This window comes from Trachypithecus francoisi, unplaced genomic scaffold, assembly GCF_009764315.1.
Source record: "Trachypithecus francoisi isolate TF-2019V2 unplaced genomic scaffold, Tfra_2.0 Contig01440, whole genome shotgun sequence".
In the NCBI taxonomy this organism is placed as follows: domain Eukaryota; kingdom Metazoa; phylum Chordata; class Mammalia; order Primates; family Cercopithecidae; genus Trachypithecus; species Trachypithecus francoisi.
Genome location: NW_022681431.1, coordinates 18,246,512 through 18,270,101, shown reverse-complemented (window position 1 = coordinate 18,270,101; position 23,590 = coordinate 18,246,512). Strand labels below are relative to the sequence as shown.

The 23,590-nt window shown below is 50.1% G+C and overlaps 1 protein-coding gene across 12 annotated transcripts in view; it reads right to left on the bottom strand.

Moving 5' to 3' along the window:
• The window catches only part of RBPMS (RNA binding protein, mRNA processing factor), a 193,984-nt gene that overhangs the window by 4,419 nt on the left and 165,975 nt on the right, over nucleotides 1-23,590 (bottom strand). For 4 of the 12 annotated variants that reach the window (XM_033230065.1, XM_033230052.1, XM_033230050.1 and 1 more), the window contains 3 exons: nucleotides 23,222-23,352; nucleotides 9,049-9,118; nucleotides 1,669-1,772 (listed from right to left, as the gene is read on the bottom strand). Coding sequence is in view for 11 of the 12 variants with exons in the window: in XM_033230052.1 (XP_033085943.1) it covers nucleotides 9,056-9,118; nucleotides 23,222-23,352 (194 nt within the window). In the remaining variant the exon portion in view is untranslated. The other 8 variants (XM_033230099.1, XM_033230091.1, XM_033230022.1 and 5 more) reach the window with 6 other exon arrangements.

Here is a 23,590-nt window from a genome sequence, read left to right as displayed (position 1 = left end):
AAGGCCACAGCGCCCCTCCGCGCTGGCTGCCGCTGCGCTCTCAGGCACATCCAGGGCATCTGCAACCTGACCCTCAGCTGTCCCAGGACCATGACCCAGACCTGCCCTCCATCACTAGGCCCTTCCATGGCCTGCCAGGAAAGCTCCCCTGCTCCTTGCATTGCTGACACTTTGGTTGCCTTGCTGCATTCAAAAATCATGACGTCGGCCGGGCGCGGTGGCTCGCGCCTGTAGTCCCAGCTACACGGGAGGCTGAGGCAGGAGAATGGTGTGAACCCAGGAAGTGGAGCTTGCAGTGAGCCAAGATCACGCCACTGCACTCCAGCCTGGATGACAGAGTGAGACTCCATCTCAAAAAAAAAAAAAAAAAAAAAAAAAATGACATCTAACCAGCATTCAAAACTTGCGTTAAGTGGAAAAAAAATGTGTAAGTGGCTTAACTAACTTTTAAATATCCCCAGGAGGAAGAACAAAATCATGTCTTTTAAAAAAGTTTGCGTGAGTGATGACTATTAAGAGCCATGACAAAAGGAACAGCTAACACGCTAGAAGGCGGTGGGCCTAGTGGGATAGACCCAGCTGCCGTATGTGATGTGAAAAAAGCTTGGGTTAGTGCAAGAAACAGGCGCCCCGGGAAAAACGCCCCAAGTGCAGGGTCCAGCTCCCTATCAGAAAGCTGCCTGGGGTGGTGGGACGCAGGCTCCCCAGTGGAGCACACACCTAATGCCTGCTCCTGGGTCGGCACTGAGAGGTACCGTCAGAGTATGAAGTGACTTAAGCCCCTCAAATGCGGTCCCACCTCCTTGGCCAGAACTGCTTGGTTCTCTGTCCGTAGCAGGAATCTTGATCCTTTCGGATCCATCTTTTTTTATAGGCCCCTCAGAGGGATGCAGCCTGCTGCTTCATTTAGGCTGAGCCATAAACCGCCACAGACTTGCCCCTGGCGTTCCTGCCGCTCTAAGCCAGGCTTTCCAGAGACCCAGCAGCAAGGTCACCTCTGGGGATGCTACATGAGGATTTTTTTTTTAAGACTACATTTCCTGCTAGTAGCTAACGAACTGAGGAGTGACAGGTAATACCGACTGAAAAGACAGATCACCAAAAAATCATGACCTACTAAAAGGCCCACAGTCTGGAGAAATTCACTGAGAAATCTATGATTCAGTCATGCCCAAGGGTAATTATCCTGTGTCCCAAGTCATCAAGAAATGGCTGATCATACTCAGTATAACTGGATTAATGAGATGGGGGGATATACACATTACATCTGAAACAGATTTCCAACAAAATGATTAATTTCCCCCAAAAAAGGTGACACTTAAAGGGAAAAGCTTCATTTCAGTAACATTTCCTTAGGCGGAATCCCTCACTCCAGGTGCTGCTGGACAGCCACATGTTCATGGTACCCAAATACTGGGGTGATGCGCTTTAAAAATATATTAGTTGCTGTCCTGGGATGACCTTCTCTCGGCAGGCCGTGTTGGAGCAGATGTTAAAGAGCTCCGGGCAGAATCACCCGGGGTGGAGGGACACGAGCACCTGGAATGCCAGACCCCACCCCCAGAGGCCCACAGTTCCCATGTGTTCACACTGGCCAACACCTCCGTGCCCCGGCCAGGCCATGCCGCCCCTCTGAGGGCTGGTTCAGCCCTGACTCTTCTTACTCACCAGCATGCTCCAGTTTTGTAGAACAGCTAGAGAACAGTAGCCACCACTGAAGATTGCATTAATACCCACAAGACAGATTGCAGCCGCCATCACACACCTGGGACCTGGGATGGAGAAAGATCACCCGTTAACGGTGCACAGTAAACTCCACTTGGGGCTGCCTTGGTCTTGAACACCGGCCTGCTCTGAGGGCAGAGAGCCGAGAGGCAATGACAAAAGAGATCAAAGGCCTCTGCTGCTGAGCTGAGGACGAGAGGATGCTGCAGGATGGCCTTGGATATACAACATGAAAAGCTCTCAGCCAGGAAAACACACTGAGGAGTTGGTGGAGCAAGTGAGAGGAGGCTCCTGGGGGCCAGCGAGGAAGGACATTCCAAGAAAAGCATGTGAACTCTTCACTGAGGGTGCACTAGGAGGCTGCGGGCCCAGCAAGCAGAACTCTGCACCCACGTCCCTGTGGTTGCATCCCAAGGGCTGTGGCCTAGACCCCGAGGACCATCCAAAAGCCCTGCAGAGGAAAAGCTGGGACCTGGGGCCCCACACAGCAAGATCCAGAAACAACTGCCTCCAGGAGGCTTCGAAACACAGCAGCTTTGATCAGCCCAAGGCCATAAGAAATCCCTGTCTGACACAGGCACCAAGGACTAAACTTTGCTCTAAGCACCTCCTGGAAAACAAAAACTAAAAGGATGCACATTTGTGAACCCATCTGGCTACTCCCTAGGGTCTAGGAATTTTGAAATACGAAGGTGCAAAGACCCAGCAAAGAATCGGTTTCTAATATTCCCCCTGCAGGCACAGCTGTCGCCGAGCCGGCTGGTTACAGCAAGGATTCCGGTGCCGGGAAGGAAGCCCAATTCCCTGCATGTGGACACCAGCGGTCTATTTCCCACTAGCGTTTCTCAGATCTATCTTACTGCAGACAGACCGTGTCCAGTATGCGAGGCTTTGAGAACTGGAGCGCATAACGCGCTGCTGCCTACTGTCCGGGTTCCCCCAGAAAGGTGGCACTGGCTCAGCTGGCACCTCCGAGTGGCCCCACCAGGACTCTTCAGGGGGAGGGGACTGCCTGTGCTGAAACCCAGCTCTGGAATCAAGGGTGAGCCTGAAGACTACCTCCCTAGGACATCTCTCTCCTCCGATTTAAGGAAGAAAATATCTTCCCCAGAGCTTCACTATACAACATTAGATGTGATTCTAGTTTCCTAGCAAAAGTTGGGTTATGAGAACAGGAAAATAATTATCTTTGCACATGAAACCTATCAGCTCACCCAACCTCTCCGGCCCCCGTCCACACGGGAGGGAGAGCACGAGCCACCCAGAGCTGCAGAGCCAGGCCACGCTTCCCGGGAGGCTGCCTTTTTAGGATGATTAAGAAGTCTCTGGGCTTCAGCTCATCAGTGCGACTCATACACGCACTGGGATCTTGGGAACCTCCCTCTCCTCCATGTCCCCAGGAGCATAGGGGACAACCTGCTCCTGCGACCCCAGCAACACTTGTCTGCACCCCTGGGGTTCCCTGGAGTGGGGCAGTGACATGAGCCAGAGTCCGGCCAGGAATTGCTCTCAGGAGTCGTCGAGCCCCCGGGCCCCATGGCCTGGTCTGAGCATGTGGCTGCCCTCTTTGAACTTCTTCCAGGGAAGAGTCAGGCAGCTCTGCTGATGCACATGCTCAGGAGTCTCCAAGGACTCCAGACAGATCCACGGAAAACAGACAATGGGCAGGAGCAGGTTGGCAGGGCTGCAGCTTTCATTGTGTTTGGTTGTCACGTGGTTTGCAGAGGAGCTTGGTAAGTGCTTGTGATGTGGCACAGTCCAGAGGACAGTGGTGGCTGGAGGGGCACCCACCGCGTCCACAGGACTGGCAGCATGGGGGGTCCTCAGGCCCACCCCAACTGTAGAACTCAGATGGGAACTGTAACAGACCCCAGGGCTGGAAGGAATCGCAGAACCAGGCTTGCGTCTCCTCACTGGGAAAGTGGAGAAAGGTCTCTGAGGGCCCCGCGCTCTCCCAGTGATTCCTTAGTGCCGCATGGGAGCCAAGCCTGCCGCACTGCCAGTTCATTTACTTTAAGATTACAGGAGTTAAATATTTTCCAAACCTCACTAAAGGAGTGTGTTCTGACAAAGAAACCCCGTATAAAGGTGGTGAAGTTCTAGGTCTTTGCTGAGATGTTACCTTCTCAGGTGGACCTTGACTGCTCTGCTACCTTGAAGCAGAAGGCACCAGAAGTGCCGGCCCCACCACACAGCACTAAGCTGCTTACTGGCCTTACTATTTATTCCCTGAATACTATCACCACCCAAACTATTATGTCTACTTTGATTACCTATTACCCATCTCCTCCCTGAGACACTGCAGCTACTCACTGTATTAGCCTTAGGTATGACGGACACTTATGGCGTTAGTAGCCTTAGGTGTGATGTGCAGACCTCACAGCCTCATACTGGTTGCTGGGTGCACCGCAGTGTGACAGCGTGACGTGGACACGAGGCTTTCTTCTAAGGGGAGGCCAGGGTGACAGCAGGAGCCACCGCAGCTGTCTGGGCCTCTGGAGCCCCAGTGCCTTTCCTCCTTGTTAAGCTCTAAGCTCCACCTGGGCACCAGCACCTGGGGCTCCACTGAGGATGACTCCAAGCTCACGGCCAAAGACAGGCAAGGCCGTTCCACCCAAAACGGAAGAGAAGGTTAAAACAGCTCCAAATTCCGCTGTGTTCTCTGTTCTCTCTTGCCATTTCCTTCTCCAATTTGGGACGCTGTAACGACACGTGCTTATAACTTCTGGGCTCTGGTCCTGGTCCATGGCCAGGAAAATTTCAAGAGTCCTGAAAGAAGACCTCCCCCTACATCCCATTTGGCTCCCCAACGCTGGTTCTTCCCTTTCATGAACAGTTCAACTCTATTTGAATATCCTTCAAGGAAAGCTGCCTCGCTCTGACTGCACGTAAGGAGTGACAGCAACATTGCTCATGCTCTCCTATTCTCACTGTATCTGGGAAACTGACTATTGTCAATGGTGATTCTGTATTCTAGGCTCTCTGGCACATGGCTGGACCCTCAGCAAAACTCTAGTGATGCAGACATAGCCTGTGGCCAGACTCAACACCATCCGACAGCAAGAGGCAGAGCAAATTAAAACACCAGTAACACCCTGTCCCCCTCTGACCACCCCTCTCCTGATGGCCTTGCTTATGCCACAGCGACAGCATGCACATGGCCTGTACATGCTCTCAGCTTGGCTGTCCTCACAGCAGGCTGGTCTTGCAGGATCGTGTGCAGTAACTCCCTCTCTTGTACATGTGTCCACAGTTCTCTGCCATTAGAACTTAAGCTCCTGAGGCGCACAGGCCTGTTTTTTCATTTTCCTATCTTGCACACAGCAGACACAACACATGTTTGTCTACAGAATAAAGTGCTTATTTACATTTCTAATCTAGTCACTGATTTCTCTTTAGCACTAAGAAGTCCAAGTAGATAAATGAAAAATCCTTGAAGGGCCTCTGGGAGTGCAGGCCCTGGCCTTTGAGGATTTGGAAGGACGGCAACTCCTGCTCGTCTTCTGTTCTTTCCATGCTTGGAAAACGAGCTGGGGAAGAAAGCCCTGTCCGCCGAATGGAGACAGCCATGTGAGCCTCTGCCAATGAATGGTATGTGCCTTTCATTTGGCCTTTTTGACAGACTTGTTATAGTTTAAAAATGTTTATATTAGCTCATCAGCACCACTGTTTCCAATTCTAATTTACTTTTGCCTAAGATTACACAGCTTGGATTATAGGGCATCTTGGAAAGGACTTGATCCAAGAGACTAGAAGGAGCTGAAATAATAGATCTGCACTGAGCTGGTCTAACTTTAGATGGGCTGGGAGACTGGACTCTCCCGCGGGCAGGAATAATGGGCGCCATTATCCATACTCCTTCCTCACCTGCTCCCCACAGGCTCCGAGGAAGTCTGGCCCATGGCCCAAGCTTAGCTCAAAACAAATGATTCATCCACGAGAGACATTATATGTTTCTATGTTTCTTTTTGGAGACAGTCTTGCTCTGTTGCCCAGGCCAGAGTGCAGTGGCATGATCTTGGCTCACTGCGACCTCCATTTCCCAGGTTCAAGTGATTCTCCTGCCTCAGCCTCCCTAGTAGCTGAGATTACAGGCGCCCACCACCATTCCTGGCTAATTTTTGTATTTTTAGTAGAGACGGGGCTTCACCTTGTTGGCTGGGCTGGTCTCAAACTTCTGGCATCAAGTGATCCACCTGCCTTAGCCTCCCAAAGTACTGGGATGACAGGCGTGAAGCACTGCGCCTGGCCCATTACATACTCTTATTCGGATCTCACAGGGCTTTTATAAGCCGTACTTCCAAAGGAGGGCAATTGTTCATCCTTCTAGTAGCCATTGCTGAAGGGTCTGTGAGAAATGATTTGGAAAAAAATTAGGTGAGCAGATACAAATGAAGCCCAGGATCTCTGTCACTGGAACCCACGCAACTGCTTCACAATGGCTGTCTTCTCTGTGGCCTACATAAATTCTTAAGGGGAAAAAAGCCCTTCCTTAGGTCCCAGGCCAGCATCCTTTGCCAACTTCTCTACCAACTGAAATCGCCAAGTCGAAGGTCTCCTCTCACCACGTTTGATTTTCCTAGAGCATCTGACAGAAGTGGCTGGCGCCCCTGCTCCTCTAGCTCCCTCTCCACTCTCTGGGGGCTGCTCTTTCTCTGTTGACTCTTGGCTCTCAGATGTGCTCGGCGAGTGGCCTCTCTTCCAGTTTCATGAACTTCCTCAACGGTCAGTTTATGCCGAGGGCCAGGTCAATGTTTCAAGCCATGCCCTCTCTTGTGTGCTTCAGAATTTCCAGTTACCTCATCCTAGACACCTCCAGTTGAACACCCTACCAGCCTGACAATGGAGAGCTCCACACACTGTTATGGAAGAGGGAGGTGCTCTCAGCAGGGTCCGTGTGAACAGTGCCGTCTGGAGTTGTAAGGCTGCTGGGCACCATGGTAACAGAGAGGTTCCTATGCAACCAAATAAGTAAGGCTTTGGGATCTGTACTTAAAAGTTAACTATGGGTACACAAAGACGAAACAAGGACTTACAGAATTCTGGACTTCATAGACCCTAGACTATATCTAAAATATAGTCTCATAGCTTAAAAATGGTATTCCCTGGAGCAAAAAAAATCTCTCTCAAAAAGCAAACTTTTAGAATTCACAAGTATTTAAAAATAACATTTTATCACGAAATGTTAACTAATAAAGGACGTTGGACATTTAAGAGACAATTACCATTTCCTAACACTACCATTTAAAAAGGGTACTTATGCGCACACACACACGACATGTAATTTCAAAATAAAGGACAAACAAAAGTAGCTACAAGAAAAGCAGCTAGTACATTGTCTGGGTTTTTAAATATCATCACAGATTAATGTGCAGTATCACATATGAATACTCATCCAAGGATCTCTATATGTGGGAGCCTCTGGTTTCGTTTCTGGCTAAGAGGTTAGGATATGGTTCCCCCAAGCATGAAACATTAGTCTCCTAAGATTCCGTGAAAAAAGGATGACTTGGTTTCAAATAAGCTTGAGGAACACTGTGTACCAGAGCCCCTCCTCTTAAATATTCATGATGTTCCTATGGTAATAAAGGCTCCGAGAATCTTTGGGTAAAGAAATTTGTTTCACTGACCTTGGAAGGATTTGTGTACTTCACCTGCGATCACCCCTGATAACTATTATTATTTGGCTACGCTTGAATATGAAGTATTTGGGTTAAAATATGAAATATGTTGGGTTAGAGGAAGAGTAGACACAATTTTAGCTTACTGATGCTGATGTCCTGAAGCACAGAGCGCTCTCTCTAAACTTTCCTATCCCTACCATCAGAGAAAGAGCCGTGAATGGCCTGGTGGCTGCTGGGCTATGACTGGCTGCTCTGAGAATCGTCTGTAAGCTTCCGACACTCTCATGCCCATTACTCATCTCTCTACTGTCTGCTGAGACCTCTCCTTTGTGAACACAGAAGGGGTCTTCTGACTCGGACCGGAGCTTATCCCAAAGGGCCGGCCTCCTGTGTGATGAGAACTTCAAACATCAAGTCCACATTCAGCAGTCCCCCCAGATCTTGAAGGTGACCTGACCCACCAACCGAGACTTCAGGTCAACAGGGCGACTTACCTGTATAAAATAAACCCTAGCACTTTTAAAAAATCTTCTTCAATGCTCTCTTTCTTCTTCACTGACAGGGCACTGACCTGCGCAAGGCCAGCTGTAGTGAGAGGTCTGAAACATTTCTCCACATAAGTGTAATCTAAGTTGACCAGGGGCCTGTTCTTTCCACAGAATGCCTCTCCAGAAGAGTCTATCTAAATGGCTTCAAATGATCTAACAAAGGCACATGGACTCAGTATTAAGGTGGAAAAAGAAAAGGAACGCTAGTTTCGAAGTATTTTTATCTTAGAATAGAAGGTCTCCAAGGAAAGGCCCATGACGCTATTGTAAAATCAGGTACACAGGTTTGCCATGATCTCTTTAGCATTTCTAACAGGACGAGGATCAGGCCCCTTCCTCTTCTCATTTTCCTTCCTATTTCGTGAAGGAACTATGTAAACCAAGAGAAGGCTGATGGTGGAACTATAACATTGTAAAAACTTAACTCTAAGTATTAAGACTCTCCAAATGCACATACTAAATTAGAGTTTAGAAGAACAGTGCCTTGTACTTCACAGAAATTCAGAATTTCTGAATTACAGAAGGCATTTGGTATTCTGTAGAAATGGAGAAAAGGCATTTGGTAGTTCTCTGAAGCAAAGTTCAGCCTAAAATGGCACAAAAATGCCCATTTAGGATACCGCTTCCTTCATGATGAAAACCTTAAAGGAAAGCCTGCTGGAACTGTGCACTGCACCTTTGGTAGGAAAACGAGATACTTTAGAACGATGACAATTTTGGACATGAGGTAATGCAGGGAAACTCATTCTAATAAATCTCCCATAATCAACTACTGTGTAACCGAGTGGATGACTCCTCCTGTAGATAAAGGTTTTGGTTTAATGCTGGCAGCAGGTGAACTACAATTACGTAATAAAACGTTCTGACAGCTATTCCACAGAAACTAGCACTGGCTGCTTATTTCTAAGTGGGGAGGCCAGGTACTGGTTTCGTAAGTTAGACTCAAACAGACTAGCACCCATACCTAGGTGAAAACTTCCTCTCGGAAAAGATGCACCGCTATGTAGTTCAAGTGAGTTTAACAAAGACGGACAAAGGAGGTACATAAGGTGTGGGTGCAGAGAAAGGAGGAGAGCTGCGTTCATGGCACATCCACCATGTACGGATGTGTACTAGGGGCTTCACACATTCACAGGAAACCAAGTACTTACATAGTATTCAGCAGAACTGACGGGACTTCCAGCCCTGAGAAGTAGCCTCGGAGGGAGGGAGCCAGCGCATCTGAAAAGACATGTGGGGAGAAGGCCGTGAGCCAGGACTCCCCAGCATATCCCCATTCTCATGGAGGGTCCTGCTTGGCTGCCACTGCCCCACTGTTCCAAGATGGTACCCACTCACACTAGCCTGTGAGGGTCTCTTCCCAAGGGGCTGAAAAGCATCAGAGCAGTGTCCTGAGAGGCGTTCCACACACCCTTATGAACACACGGGCAAGCTCTCCAAGGAAAGCACCCACCTCGAGAAGCGCCCGAGGTTCCACCAACTTCTCTGCTCTCATCCTCCTTTTAAAGGTTAGCAGCCATTTTGAGGCTAACATCCGGCACAGCGAACTCCTTTTCCTGGGCCTAGGCTGGTGAAAGGCTATCTAAGGGCTTTCTAAGCAGAGTATGGAAACAGCTGCTTTCGGAAGGAAGGGGCAGTTCATGACCCCACGCACACCAGTGGCTGGCCAGGACTTCTTTGTGATTCTGTTCGTGTTCTTTTTTTAGAAAAAGAGTTCCAGCTTCTTGGCACTGTGGGTGTCTGGTACCCCAGGCCCTCTGCTCACCCTGCTAAGGAGATGGGCCTACAGCCTTTAGCAAGTAGCCTCCCAGGTGGGACCAGCAGCCCTGTCTCTTCCATTAGCTTTCCAAAGTGGAAGGCCAGACGCAAACACAGGTGGATTGAGCAACACTTTGTCCACCTGGCAGCATATTCCAGGTCCTATGCCAAGGAAAACATGGAGGGGGGAAAAAATGGCTGGGTGCAGTGGCTCACACCTGTAATCCCAGCACTTTGGGAGGCCAAGGCGGGCGGATCACCTGAGGTCAGGAGTTCAAAACCAGCCCGATCAACACGGAGAATCCCCATCTCTACTAAAAATACAAAATTAGCTGGGCGTGGTGGCGCATGCCTGTAATCCCAGCTACTTGGGATGCTGAGGCAGGAGAATCGCTTGAACCCGGAGGGCGGAGGTTGCGGTGAGCTGAGATCGCGCCACTGCACTCCAGTTTGGGAACAGAGCAAGATTTCGTCTCAAAAAAAAAAAAAAAAAAATGGAACAAAACAAAAACCAAAAGGGAAAGCGCACTTAGTCCTTAACAACACCCATCACCGGCCATGTCAGTTTCGGACACAGGAAGGAGATGCCCGCCTGTCACCGCTCTTCCTTTCACACGGAGGCGGCATGGTCTCCCCATGACCACCATGAGCAGCCCAGAAGCGCGGCTGGAGTGGAGAAGGCGAGGCCTGCGGGGCCAGGTGAGGTGGTGCCCTCCTGCAGGGTGGCAGAGGAGGACTCAGATCTCCAAAGCTTAACGATGAAGCAGGAGCCATTCTGGCCGAAAGGGAGGTGCAGGGGGGTCTGGGAAGCAGCGCTGCACAACGCAGGGCTCTGAAGGGACTGGTGGAAAGCTCCTGTCTCATCTTGTTTTACAGGTGTGGACACCAACTGAGGTCTGGGGATTCTCAGTGACCTGGGTCACAGGGCCCAGTGGGGTCAGAATCCAGGATGAGGTCCCATGAGATCCCCTGACTTGATTCTAAAAGCAGGGATGTCTAGAAATTGGGTCCTAGAGAAATCTGACAGCACCCTGACCTTGCCCCTGGTCCGAGCACAAGAAGGCCTGAGAGTCTCTTCCCCACGGGCCTCCTCATGAGCGGTTCTTTCCTCACTGGCCTCACTGAGTCAGGAAATGCAGGCTTAGGACACAATGGAGCTTCTGCCTGCACAACTCCCTCAGGCCGCCTGTGCATTGGGTCTCCTCTGGCGACCATGCCAGATATGACCAGAGATCAGATGACCAGCACGAGCAGGCTCCTCAGTATCAGGGAAAGGCAAAGTTGCTGTCCTCAGGGCCACCAGCTGGTACCAAAGCTCATTTAAGGCAGGGCCGGGGTCACTCCCAGCACTCATTGCAATCACAGGGACAAGGGTCAGAAACTTCCCATGCAGGAGGCTGGAGAACACACACTGGGAAATTAGAAGTGTGTTCAGAACAAAAGGAGGGCAATAGTGGGGAAGATGGGAGTGAGGTAGGGACGGGCAGGGAGGGGGACAGAAGGGTCCAGGGAAGGAGAAGGAGAGCAGAGGTGGGGAGAAGAAAGAACTCATACCTACCCACGGCTCACGGCCTGGCGCATCTGAATCCACTTGCTCACTAAGCAAAGAGCAGAGTTGGAGCTGCCTTCCTGAGACAGGTGGGAAAGGATGGGGCGGGGACACAGAGCCCCCGTGGCAGGTGGGGGCTGGACACCTAAACACACAGTAGAGGGTGATGGGTCTGTGTGCACTGGGTCAGTGTGGAGCGCAGTGGTGCGACTGGTGCGGCCTGGGTGTGGGTTGGGGCACTGAGCCCCGACGAGGCCAAGACACGACGGTGTTTCACAGGAGACACAGGAAGGGGAGGGCTGCCCGGGGAGGAGAGCCGCACAGTGGATGGCATGGTTCTGCTTTCGGTGCAGGTGACTGCGAGAAGGAAGCCCGGCCCCAGCCTCTCTGACCAGCTCTCGCACACAGCCCTCACGTTCTCACTCGCACAGGTGCCTGCGGGGTTGGGGACGAGCGAGCAGCCCGTCGTCAGGCTCTAGTCAGCCTGGTCGAGGCGCACTCCAGAGTGACATGAAGGCGGGTTCCGAGCTGTGGGGTCCGGGGGGGCTGTGCTCAGCTGAGGAGTGAGGACGCCAGCGATGCAATAGGTGGCTGCTCCTCAGAGTGGATGTGGTGGCGGGTGGCGGACACACAGACCCCTGAATTCATTGCTCTTGTGTCTCAGGCTAGGACACTACGTGCTTGCCAAGTGGGGGGCTCTTCTCACCGCATCCACAGACACCCACGGCCGCCTCCTCTTCCAGCCGGAGAGGCTGCGCTGCGCCCAGCTTCCAGCAGAGGGCAGTGCCCCCCAGGCCAAGTCTGAGCGGCTCATCCAGGTTCCTGCACCGCAGCCAGGCAGAGCCGCAGGGCTCATGGTGCACAGCAGAGTTCGGGCAGCCGGCCCGGGTGGGGGGAACAAGCTGCTCTGCGCTAATCACTGTGTGGGGGTAATGAGGAGAGGGTTCTCTCTTAGCCCCATTCGGGCTGCTTGTTCTGCTCTGCTTTTGGCCCCAGGTCACTCCTGCCCATCCCATAAGGGCTGCTTTACAGTTCTTAACAGGGGAAAACCTACAGTTCCCCTCCAGACTGCCTGCGTCAAGGTCCTCTCCAAACAGTTCAGCAGGCTAGTTTAGGGCTCCTCATTAGAATAATGTAACAAGGGCTGGCTTTCCATGCAAGGCAGTGGCCCCTGACATTTCTTCATGCCATGTATAGAAAACGTATGTGTACACACACACGCACGCGCGCGCACACACACCTTTTCTCTCTTCCCCTATAGTTCTCGCTCAAATGTGCACACTCAGTCTTGCACACAATTCCAGGGGCTTCTCAAGACCCTGTGAGAAACTTTAACACAATATACTTAACCAAACTGACCCTGATACTTAGTCCGTGCCAGAGACTGCGCTAAGCACTTCACACGGCCTGTGACATCTAAGGCAACATGGACGACCCTGGGAATCTTCTCCACTAGAATTTAACAATAGTGATAACAGTTGTTACTATGTTAGAGTTCACTACCCAGGGTCACACTGTTTGGGATTCTACCATCACTCTTCTTCAGGAATGCTCTGAAAATGCAGTGCCCCTGCATGGCTAACACCGTAAGTCTCCAACACTTAGCATGGTGACGGACTGGACAACAGGAGAGCACCAAGACACCCAGGAAAAGCAGCAGCTCAGGGTAAAAACCAAATGGAATGCTAGAGAAAGCGGCAGCCACCCATAAAAATAATTTCCATCCTTTCCCATTCATAGATGAGAAAATGAAAGGCCAGAGGATTAAATACAGACAGAATTTATGTTCCTAATACTGATGCCAAGGACAGGAAGACCTTGACTAGTCTCGGGAGGATGCCCTGCCTGAAGCAGCAGCCCTTCTGCAGCGGTGAGTGACTGGCACAGGGTAAAACTCTAACACTACAGTAATGATTTCCACTGCACTGTGCCCTTTCTAGGGGCTGAATCCCACTATCATACCTGCCCTTAGAAGAAGTCACAAGAAGTGCTTAGCAGGTGACTGGCTCAATTAATAGTCACTACTGAAAGTAAACACTCTCTGGTTTGACTGTTTTCTTCTCTGGGGAATGAAGGGGTAAAACCTAGACAGTGGTTCTCAGGTTCCTGGACCATCGGCATCACCTGGGAACTTGTCAGAAGTGCCAAAACTCTGGGAGGGGCATCCAAACAGCACTGTAACCAGCCCTCCAGGTGATCACCAGGTACATGCTCAAGCCTGACAGATGCTGCTCTTAAAGTTTCAAAAAGTATGGCTGGACGAACACTGGTCTAGAAATGCTCTCATGTCAAGGACATGAGAGAGAAACGCACAGTTTGGTCCCTTCAGCCGTCTCTTGATACATATCGGCACAGTAAGGGCTCCGAGAAGTTCCCTAAAGAAACCGGTTTGACTTGACCTAGACCTGTGCTGCCCAAGTTTATCCCACTGCAGGATCTCCGGATTATGGAACAGCTGTGCATCCCTGTGGGTGTTGAGAAATGCTTGTCTGGAAGGCCCCTTGCAGTGGTAGCATTTGGCGGATCTAAGAGGCTGGGCTGTGCCATCTGCATGCTCTGAGCTGAAGACAGACCGTCAAACCAGCTAGTGCTCTGATGTCTCATTCACATGGAGCAGCTAGAGATTTTCTCTTACCTTCCCTAGCGCAGGTGCTGTACCTGAATGCAGGTTTCCCTTGCACCACATTCATCCCTCTTTGAACAAAATAGTTAATGACAGTAGCTTGGGCAGGGTGCACTGGCTCACGCCTATAAACCCAGCACTTTGGGAGGCCGAGGCGGGTAGATCATGAGGTCAAGAAGAGATAGAGACCATCCTGGCTAACATGGTGAAAACCCGTCTCTACTAAAAATACAAAAAATTAGCTGGGCGTGGTGGTGCTCGCCTGTAGTCCCAGCTACTCGGGAGGCTGGGGCAGGAGGATTGCGTGAACCTGGGAGGTGAAGGTTGCAGTGAGCTGAGATCACGCCACTGCACTCCAGCCTGGCAACAAAGCAAGACTCCATCTCAACAAAAGACAAAACAAAACAAAACAAAACAAAACAAAACCCACAGTAGCTTAAACAAGCTGTTTTATGTAAACGACAGGAATGTTATCTCAAACTAATGGGTTAATGTTTTGAAGGCATGGATATTCTCAGGCAGGTTTCCATGACTCTCCCCAGAATGGAGCCCTGAAGTCCCCTGGAGGGCTCATTCCCAACTCGGAGCAACTGCAGGGAACCACTCACACAGTGACTAACTGCCATCAACTCCGCCCCGCCCACTCCAGACCTCAGGACCCACTTTTGGGTGGCACCACCAAATAAGGCACGCTAGGCCATGACAGCAAGCTCTGTCAGAGAACGCCAGGCGAAGAAAGGCCACCAAGCCCAGCATACGTTGGTCCAACAAACTCCAAAGTCATCGACCAGGCTGGAGGGATGATGTGCAATACAAAAAGATTGTCTTCCTTACCTCACAGTGCTGACGGCAAGATTCTTTTAAATAGCAACCCTCACCTCCATTTCTAATAAAGCACTCACCAAAACTGGAAGAACACTTTTTAGGAATTTCGCTGCTGTGTGAAATGAGGCCCTCTTGTAAAGGAACCACTCCTCCTCTCCCAGCCCCCCAGAATCGGCAGCCTATACTCTTTCTCAGCAGACTCAGAGGCATGAAAATGCCATCAGCATTCTTCACGACCTGTCTGGCACCTAATACTCCTTGCCTAGGGCAATTAAGTCGCTATGATCTAGGCAGAATGTCAAGATTTATATGACTTGGTCCTTGGCTAAGGCTGCCATCTCACCTGCCTCAACAGCTGGAAAGAGGTGAGCAAGAAAGTCCTGGCTGGAGGAGGCCATGCTCCCCGCTGGCCTTGTGCTCTTGCAGGATCTTCCAGTCATGATGGCAAGTGCTACTGAGGTCCGAGCCCAGGCAGGGACAAGGTCTAGACCACAAGGACAAGGTCCTAGGACTCTGAGTACATGCTGGTAAGCCCGACCAAAGCTGGGTTTAATTAAACGAAAGCCTCCAGGGAGAATTTTCTCTCCTGAGCTCTTAGACCCTTTTCCTGCCTGTCCTAAGCACAAGCTAGGCTCTGCTTCCAAACAGGCATGTGAAATGTGTTCAGACATCTCCGAAGTTCACTCCAGAAGCCACTTGGGTTAAAGGCACCCAAGCGTGTAACACCCTGTGTCAGATTAAGTCCACAGTGGTTGCTTGTCATCCATATTTAATTCTGTCAGTCTGTTAATTTTTAACTATGTTTGCTATCAAGGGCCATTAGAGGTCCCCAGGAGCTGAGCTCAGTGAAGCGCATAACTTCGTGGCAGAACGCACAAAGCTTGAAGTTGGGGCGCCCCACTTTCCCATCCTGTCGCTGGGTCTGGCCTTCCCCACCAGCAGCACAAATCCTGAATAAAACATGATTCCATTTGGAGTTGATTTTCCTTTTCCCCTACTGTCACAATTGGTTTTCTTCACAGAAACGTTCACTTTCCCCTTTTAGGAAGGCTACATGTTATAATTCCAAAGTTTCTCTGCAGCCCTGGTTTTCTTTCCAAGGCAGTTAGAGTTCACATACTTTCCAGATGGCGTCCAGGTACCTATGCCTATAGAAGGAAGACAAAAACCTTGGGTGCACAGCCAGCTGACCCAACCAGAGAGCCTCGTCTCGGTATACGCCACAGCCACGGACCATTCCCGCCTTGGCTCCAGTGCTTCTCTTCTTTACCAAAGTAAAAAGCCCGGGCCCTTAGGTTTTTCTTATCGGGGTCCTGGTCAGGAGTCCCTGTGTCCTAAGTGCTCCTCAAGCTTACAGGGAGGGCTCAGGAGCCTCTGGGCCACGCCAGATCAAATCCTGACAAAGGGAAGGCATTAGAAGAGCTATTTGAATCATAACTATGACTTTAAGCCAAACATGTTACTGTTTCCTGCAAAATAAACCCATGGAGATGTGCATTCTTCCCATTTATAGATGATGAAACTAAGGCTCAGTGCAGTTACAACCAACTTGCCTAGGATCCCAAATTTAGTAGAGTGGGTAGAAATTGTCATTAAAATCTGGTTTGATTTAAAAAACTGGGTCCCAGTTAGGTGCCAGGCCCTCCGCAGCACCTGACTGTGACAGCTGGGCCACACGGTTGTTAATTCCAGGGAACAGCCGAGCGCAGACGGCACTTCCAGGTGCAACTTGTTGGGACTCAGGGTTGGGCTCTTACTGCTAATAAGGACAGGGGAGAAGGTGTGCAGGATCTGGGGAGTTTAACCTTCCACAAAGGACACATGGAACACACCTAGAAGCCTGGACAACAGTGTACCACATGGAGAGTAATGGAGTAATGGAGAGCAACGCTGCCCCAGTCAGGAGGAGTCCCATGTTGCGAGGTTCTGCCAATCCTGATTAATACTGTGATTTCGGCCGGGCGCGGTGGCTCAAGCCTGTAATCCCAGCACTTTGGGAGGCCAAGAGGGGCGGATCACGAGGTCAGGAGATCGAGACCATCCTGGCTAACCCTGTGAAACCCCGTCTCTACTAAAAACATACAAAAAACTAGCCGGGCGCCTGTAGTCCCAGGTACTCGGGAGGCTGAGGCAGGAGAATGGTGTGAACCCAGGAGGCGGAGCTTGCAGTGAGCTGAGATCCGGCCACTGCACTCCAGCCTGGGCCACAGAGCGAGACTCCGCCTCAAAAAAAAAAAAAAAACTGTGATTTCTAGGGAAGTCTCCTTGGGGTGAGTGACCCTGGCCAAAGTCACACAGCCATATCCAGGGGGACTGACTCTGGTTTCTGAACAGCATTTCCTTCTAAAACTGCCCAACATGGAGAGGCCTGGGCCTCAGTAGCAGCAGCTCTGGACAAAAGAACATCTTTCCCTAACACCCTGGATGGATGCTTCTGGAGGACTGCTTCTAAAGAGGCCAGTTGGGGTGGAGGACAAAATGCTGATGTCTCTCACTGCAAATGAGGGAAGAGGTGGAGAGGGTCACCAGGGAGAGAGCATCTGCCTGGCCGGGGGTGGATTCTCGGGTTTCATGGCAGAACTGTGAAGAGAACAACCTCCCCAAGTACAAGATGTAACTCAGTTGCCTGGAAATGAGGCTGAGGAGAATCCCAGCAGAAGGACTGTGGGAAGAAAGTGCCAGAAAGTCCAGGGAGGAATGGGCTGGGTGACCCGTGGTTCTTTCTCCAGTTTCTCCGATAGCAAAGTGAGATAAGGCCACAGCTGGAAAGGTCAGGGACAGTGGGTTTGTGTAAAGTAACTTGCGAGGGCAAGGGCCATTACGACTCTGGGATTTCAGCTGCCCAGCCCCCTCCACCCCGGATGTATTTCCTGTCAGAAGGGTGTGCTGCTGGCCGTGTCCGGCCTGGTTTGGGGAGGCCCCTCTTGGGGATAAGCTCTCCCAGTGCTGGCAAAAGCTGTGGAGATCACACTGCCAGGAGCAGGGCAGGTGCTGTCAGTCGGTGCTGTGGGTGGCGCTCGCACTGCAAGGCCTCATCTTACTCCCGTCATTCCTTCATGCTTTCCAGTCTTCCATTTGGCTCCAGCCGTGAGGCCTCTGCAGCCCCCGCTGGCGTCATCCACATGTGCTGACCATCCTGTCTTAACTGTCACTGCCTTGTGGGTAGCTAAGGATTAGTCTGGGCTTCCTTCTCCTTACTGAAAATTCAAGTGCCCCTTAAAAGATCCCTGGGAAGGGCTACCTTTAAAGCAAACATTTATGAAGCCCTTCTAATATGCCGGGCACTCTCTTAAGTGTTTACATGAAGGATTACTGGCCCTTTTCCTGAAGCCCAGAGAGGTTAAGAAATTTGCTCAACTGAGGTGGCACAGCGTGTAAATGGCAGAGCTCGTGTCTGGCCAGGGAGTTCCAAAGCCTGTCCTTTCGACCCTACATTCCTGCCACGAAGACCCGCAGAGCTCTCCGAAAGCCACAGCTCAGAGCACAGGCCCTGCCTCAGGAGGCAGGCATAGAAATCGCCCCAGGAAGGGCCTGGGAAAGGAAAGGAGACCCAGCCCACTCTCACAGGAGGCTGGCACTGTGAGCATGAGGCCTGGCCTCCTCGTCCTCCCCTCCTCCTGTGAGAGCTAAGCCAGGTGCTCCTAGAAAGCCTCACCAAACAGGAAACGAGGCCAGGCTGGCACTGTCAGGAGACAGAGCGCTAGAGGGGTGGCTCCTCACAGTCTGACCTTCACAGAGCTGCAGGCTGAGAGGGAAAGGTAAATGTCAGAGGATTAACAGTTTCATTTATGTCTGAAAACAATGGAAGGCCTTGGGCAGAACAGCCCCAAAGGCAAGCTCTGCAGTCCTTCAAAGCCGTGGTTTTCCGGACAGTCACAGCCACAGCCACAGCCACAGCTCTGGAGCAGAGAGTATACATCTTAGGAAGCCCAGGCCTCAAGGACCAGGCAGTCAGGGCTCAAGTGCTAGAGTGACTTGAGAGTCACAGAAGCAAGCACCGGGAATCTCCGGACTCCTGCCTTACTTTGGGGAGGCAGGACTGCCAGGTGAGGTGTTGAAGCCAACTCCCAGGGGCCCCAGACATGGCTCTGTTCACAGGTTTCCCTGTGGGACCAACGACCTTACAGCACTGGCCACTGTACAGGAGGTGGAAGCCAAAACCATCAGAGTCCTTGCCCTGTGAGCCGCCCATGCACCTGGAGGGGATCCACAGCTGTCTCGCTGCTGGGAGACTCCTAAGGAGCCCGTGCACATGGAGGTGCATACGCAGCCCTGCCCTCGAGACATCCCCAATACCCTATGTATTTAAAACATACCTGACACCAAAGCAGAAGTCCTTGGGTCTTTTGCCTCAGTGTTTCCTACAGGGCATAGTGATGCGGATGCTTCACACAATTTGCTTTTCTTAAAATCTAGTTTTCGGAAGTCCCACCCTGCTGATGAGCAAATGCTCAGATACACGGGTAGTGGGGACAGCCCTGCAGTTTGGGTAGCCCACCCACTATTCCCAGGCCCATCTACTCCTCTCTGAGTTCCCTTCCCAGCCTATGTCTCTCTTCCCATGGTCCACTTCTGTATTTATTTTGGGTTTAACCTTTAAAATTTTTCCAGTGTGTCACAGGGCCATCCCAAGGGACATGCATGCCTTGTCCTCAGGCAGTCTGTGTTATAATTTTAAAACTTTTGGTTTATGTCCAGGTAAGCCGTACAGCAGCCCTATTAGAAATCCGAGAGAACTGCTGTTACCCTGGACAAATGAGGCCTCTGAAGAGGAATCAGGTAACCAGGACTTTCTCTCTCAGTCCTACTTACCTACAGAAGCTTCTGGCTGCACACTGTGGCTCTGCCTGAAGTAGAGGGTGCATGGTGTTGTGTTCTGAGTATGTGGTAAGGACAGTATACTTTACCGGCTTTCTCTCTGCCCCATCACAAGACTGAAAGCAAAACATGAGCTCAAACCTGAGAAGCTCAAGTGTGTGAATGTGAGGTGACAGAACAGCTGTGTGCTCTCTTCAGTGTATAAGCTTTTTGAAAGCAACAGATGAAAGCTTCCTCTCCTAATTAATACATTTCAAATACCAATGACCTTGACAGTCAACTGGATGATCACTTTTAAAAATGTTAACGATTCTTCTTAGCAATCCAACGTCTCTGCTGCACAAGGTCGCTCTTTTATCTCTAAACATTAAGTCAGTACTGAGGCTTTCAGTCCTATTACCTTATCCAATAATTTCTAAAAAACAGGATCTGACGGCAAATAAGTATCCTTACTTTAGAGCTGGGAAATCTGAAGGGGTACCAGACCACAGCTGAAGCCGGGGCAGAGCTAGAAATATGACTCAACTTCTTTTCAATGACACTTTGTCTCCTGGTCTTCCTTCCTGTGGATCCCAGTGGGCAGACTGGACACTGCACCCGTACATTTCACAGGGCCTCCCCTAGCTAGATGCAGCATCCCTGCTGAAGTGAGGTCTCCTGGTGGATGAGATGCTTCCAACATGCAGCTCTTGGTGGCTCTTCCGGGAGCCCAGGCAGAGACAAGCAGCAGTGGTGTGACCTCGGCTCCAGGACCTTGCCTCTCCAGCAAGCTCGTTCTGAGTCCTTCTACGTAAAATAGACTTGGTGTCACAGGCCCAATTCTCCCAAAACCTCAGTCAAAGAGTAACACCTTTGCTCCAACATTGCATCACCATGAAAACAAAACGCTGCAGTCTACTTGAGATCATTTTTGCTCTGATTAAAATTTTTATTGAAATCTCTCAAAGGTCGTCAAGAAATAGTTTTTTGCGAAAGGGGGGAAGATAGCTAACAAATTCAACATGGGAGCTCCCTCTGCTGGTCTGCAGTAGGTTGGTATGTTACAAACACATTCCCAGAGACAAATCTAATTTGCTGGAGAAGTGGACAAAAGACAGGTGTGTTGGGCTTTGCCTCAGGAGAGAAACACTAGAAGAAAAAAAAAATCCATGTCTCAAAATAGAGCATAACATTGCTAAGAAAAACAAAATTATTTAAAGCCTCTCCAAAGACATTATAAGATTTCCAAAACAAAAACTGAATTATCCAATATGGGGAGATGCCCCGTAAAGGCTCCAGTCTGCTCTACCTCCAGTTAATAAAGATTCTCTTGGGCCCTTTGGGTGAAGGTTAAGTGCTGATCCCCTTGGCTTTGCCTCCAAGTCTCTTCTTACAGGCTTCCCATCTACTTAGAGAAGAAAGATCCAAGGAGTCACTGGAGTGAGGCCTTTCCAAAATTCCATTAAAGAATAAGTCTGTGGTGAGCCAGCACCTCGGAGTGGAAAGAGCCAGGCCTGGGAGGCAGGTGACCTGGGTCTAGTCATGGTAGAGCCACTTCAGATTGTGGATAGCTCCCTCCATCTTCTCAGGCCTGTTTCCTCATCTGTCAAATGGGTCAGACCAGCTGATCTGTAGAGCCTCTACTAGCTCATTCTGATTCTCACACTGCACAAAGAAATTTAAATAACGGAATTTGTTCACAGAGTCCATGCCTGCACTGGGAATGACTCCAAACAAGAAGTGGCGTTGAAAACTGGTATCAGATGAGAGTCCCACCAAATCTGGGACCGATGTGGCAGAGCTAAGTGGATTCCAGTTTGGGAAAGTCTCAAGATCAAGACCTCCCAGGGGAGGGTGCCACCATGGGCAATGCATCCCATTAAGTCAAATGGCTGAGTCCATCTAATCTTGGCACTGTCTCTCCCCATCCTTCCTTACAATGGCATATGCTTTCTAATCTCTTGAGACTCTTTAGGCCCTTCTCTTACCATACCGTATCTCCAGAATTACTTGTGATTTTACCCATGACATGAATGAAGAATGGGCAGATGTCATATCCAAAAGCCACCATTCCCAGTACTTTCTGGCCGCTGTCAACTCTTGATATGGCTATTCAGAAGACCATGCAAACCACTGCTTCATGGTATTTATTAACATCTGCCTTAACTGCCACGTGATCTGTACCCGGCAGTCTAGCAAGAGGAGACACCATCCAGAGCAGGGGTGGGAGGTGGCAAGCAAAAGGGGCTCTTAGTTGCCCCATGTCATCCACACATTTATCCGCAGCCTGCTACAAAGATCCTAATGACTCAGCAGAAGAAACCCACAGGTTTACATTTTATCCCCTCACCCCGTTACCTGCCAGTTGTGAGGGTTCCCAAGCACTGACATGGAAAAGGGAAGAAAAAGCAGCAGGGGAAGGAGAAGCCAAAGGCACAGGTAATCCTGGCTCCTTTGTTTTCTGTGCCATGTACTCTCACCACCACCACCACCACCTACATTTTTTTCTTCACTACTTATACTACTTTCTCCCTTCTTCTCCCAACACAGAGGGCAATCATTACTGGGGCTCAGGCACCAAAGACAGCCCAGGAAGCCGGGTCGTCAATGCACACACAATGTGTTGGTAACTCAGTGAAAAGAATTAAAAGATGCTCAGCCAACAACAATCTTGACCCCATGACTTTCAAGAACCCTCGCTGGGGGCTGCTTCTAGGTGGTCTTTATCAAGACAGTGAATTCTGTACAACATAAAAGAGTTTTAAGTCAGAAGGAAGTTTTCTGGGAAGCTGTTTATTTCATCCAGCCTTGTAAACAAACACTGAGCAAAACAAGCAAATGAAAACTCCGCCTGTCCAGCCTAATAATTTTTGAAAATTTAAAATTTAAAGGCTGAATTACACATGCAGAAAGACAAATGAAACCTACATACGTACTTTCTATTTGTTATTGGTCATCAATCTTTGCAGGCCAAAGAATGAGTGATCTCCAAAGGTGAATCTTTACACTGATTACTACTACTTGTGCTAAAAGCAAAGCTAAGAGAATATTTTCTCCAAGGGGACAGGAAGTGTTAGTATGTAGATAGTAACCTTTGTGGAGAAACAGGAAGTTTGTTTATAAAAATCAGGCTATTTTTAACTAAGAAAGAAAGCTGGTCAGAATAGAGATCTCTACTTTGACCTGTAATTCCATCTTAGACACTATCTTGTACCTTCTTTTCTACAGGGCTTCCTGAAAATGGAGAAAAGGAACCCTTCATCTTTCCTGTAACATATTTAAGAAGTATAGCCTTCCTCCATGGAAGCTTTCCCTTTGGTCAGAGATTCTTCTCACAGTACACGAGAGTGGAAAACTCTCAACACACAGAAACACGCACAGACGCACATATCCCCTGCTCCTAGCACACACCTTCCTCTGTAGCCCTTCCACACAAGGCACACACGTATACACTCCGGTGATGCCCTCTAGCTAGCTGGGAGCCAAGTGGATAAACTTGCCCCAGTCTCTCATGTGCGATATGAGGTGAGATCATTAAGGAAGAGAGAGGTGTCATTTGGGGCAAACATCAGGCAGTGGGTGATATCATTGCTGTCAGACGATCCTCGTAAGTCCTGAAGGAGTGTCAGCTTGATTTAGAGGGGATCATTAATCTCTTCAAGGTGGATCTGTTAGCTGGATAGGTGTTAGTTGTATGGTGTGCTCTGGGGAACCAAGTTTGAAAGGACTGGAGGTGGAGTGAGTGAAGTCGTGGCCGATGGGTATCAATTACCTGGGCATGCAGTGAAGCGGGATAGGTGAAAGCAGGAGGAGGTAGAGCAGGCGCTAACTCCGCTGGGTACAGAGGGTACGGGGCCCACACTTCAGGGCTACTGGGGTAAAGTGCAGGCACTGTGAGCTCATCTGCAAGAAAAGAATAAGGCGAGAGTTAGTGGTTACCAAACAGCTAGTTTCAAATCAGAAAACAAAACACCCAAAAACCCCGAGCCCCAATCAGTGTCAGAAGCCAAATGACTCTCATTCTTTTCACAACCTGTTGTTTGTTGGCTTTGGTCCCACAAGTGCTAAGCAAGGAACGAAAAGTATAACAAGAAATGCAACAAGCATCTGCTGTCTGTCTGGCCTGCTGAGATCTCAGGCC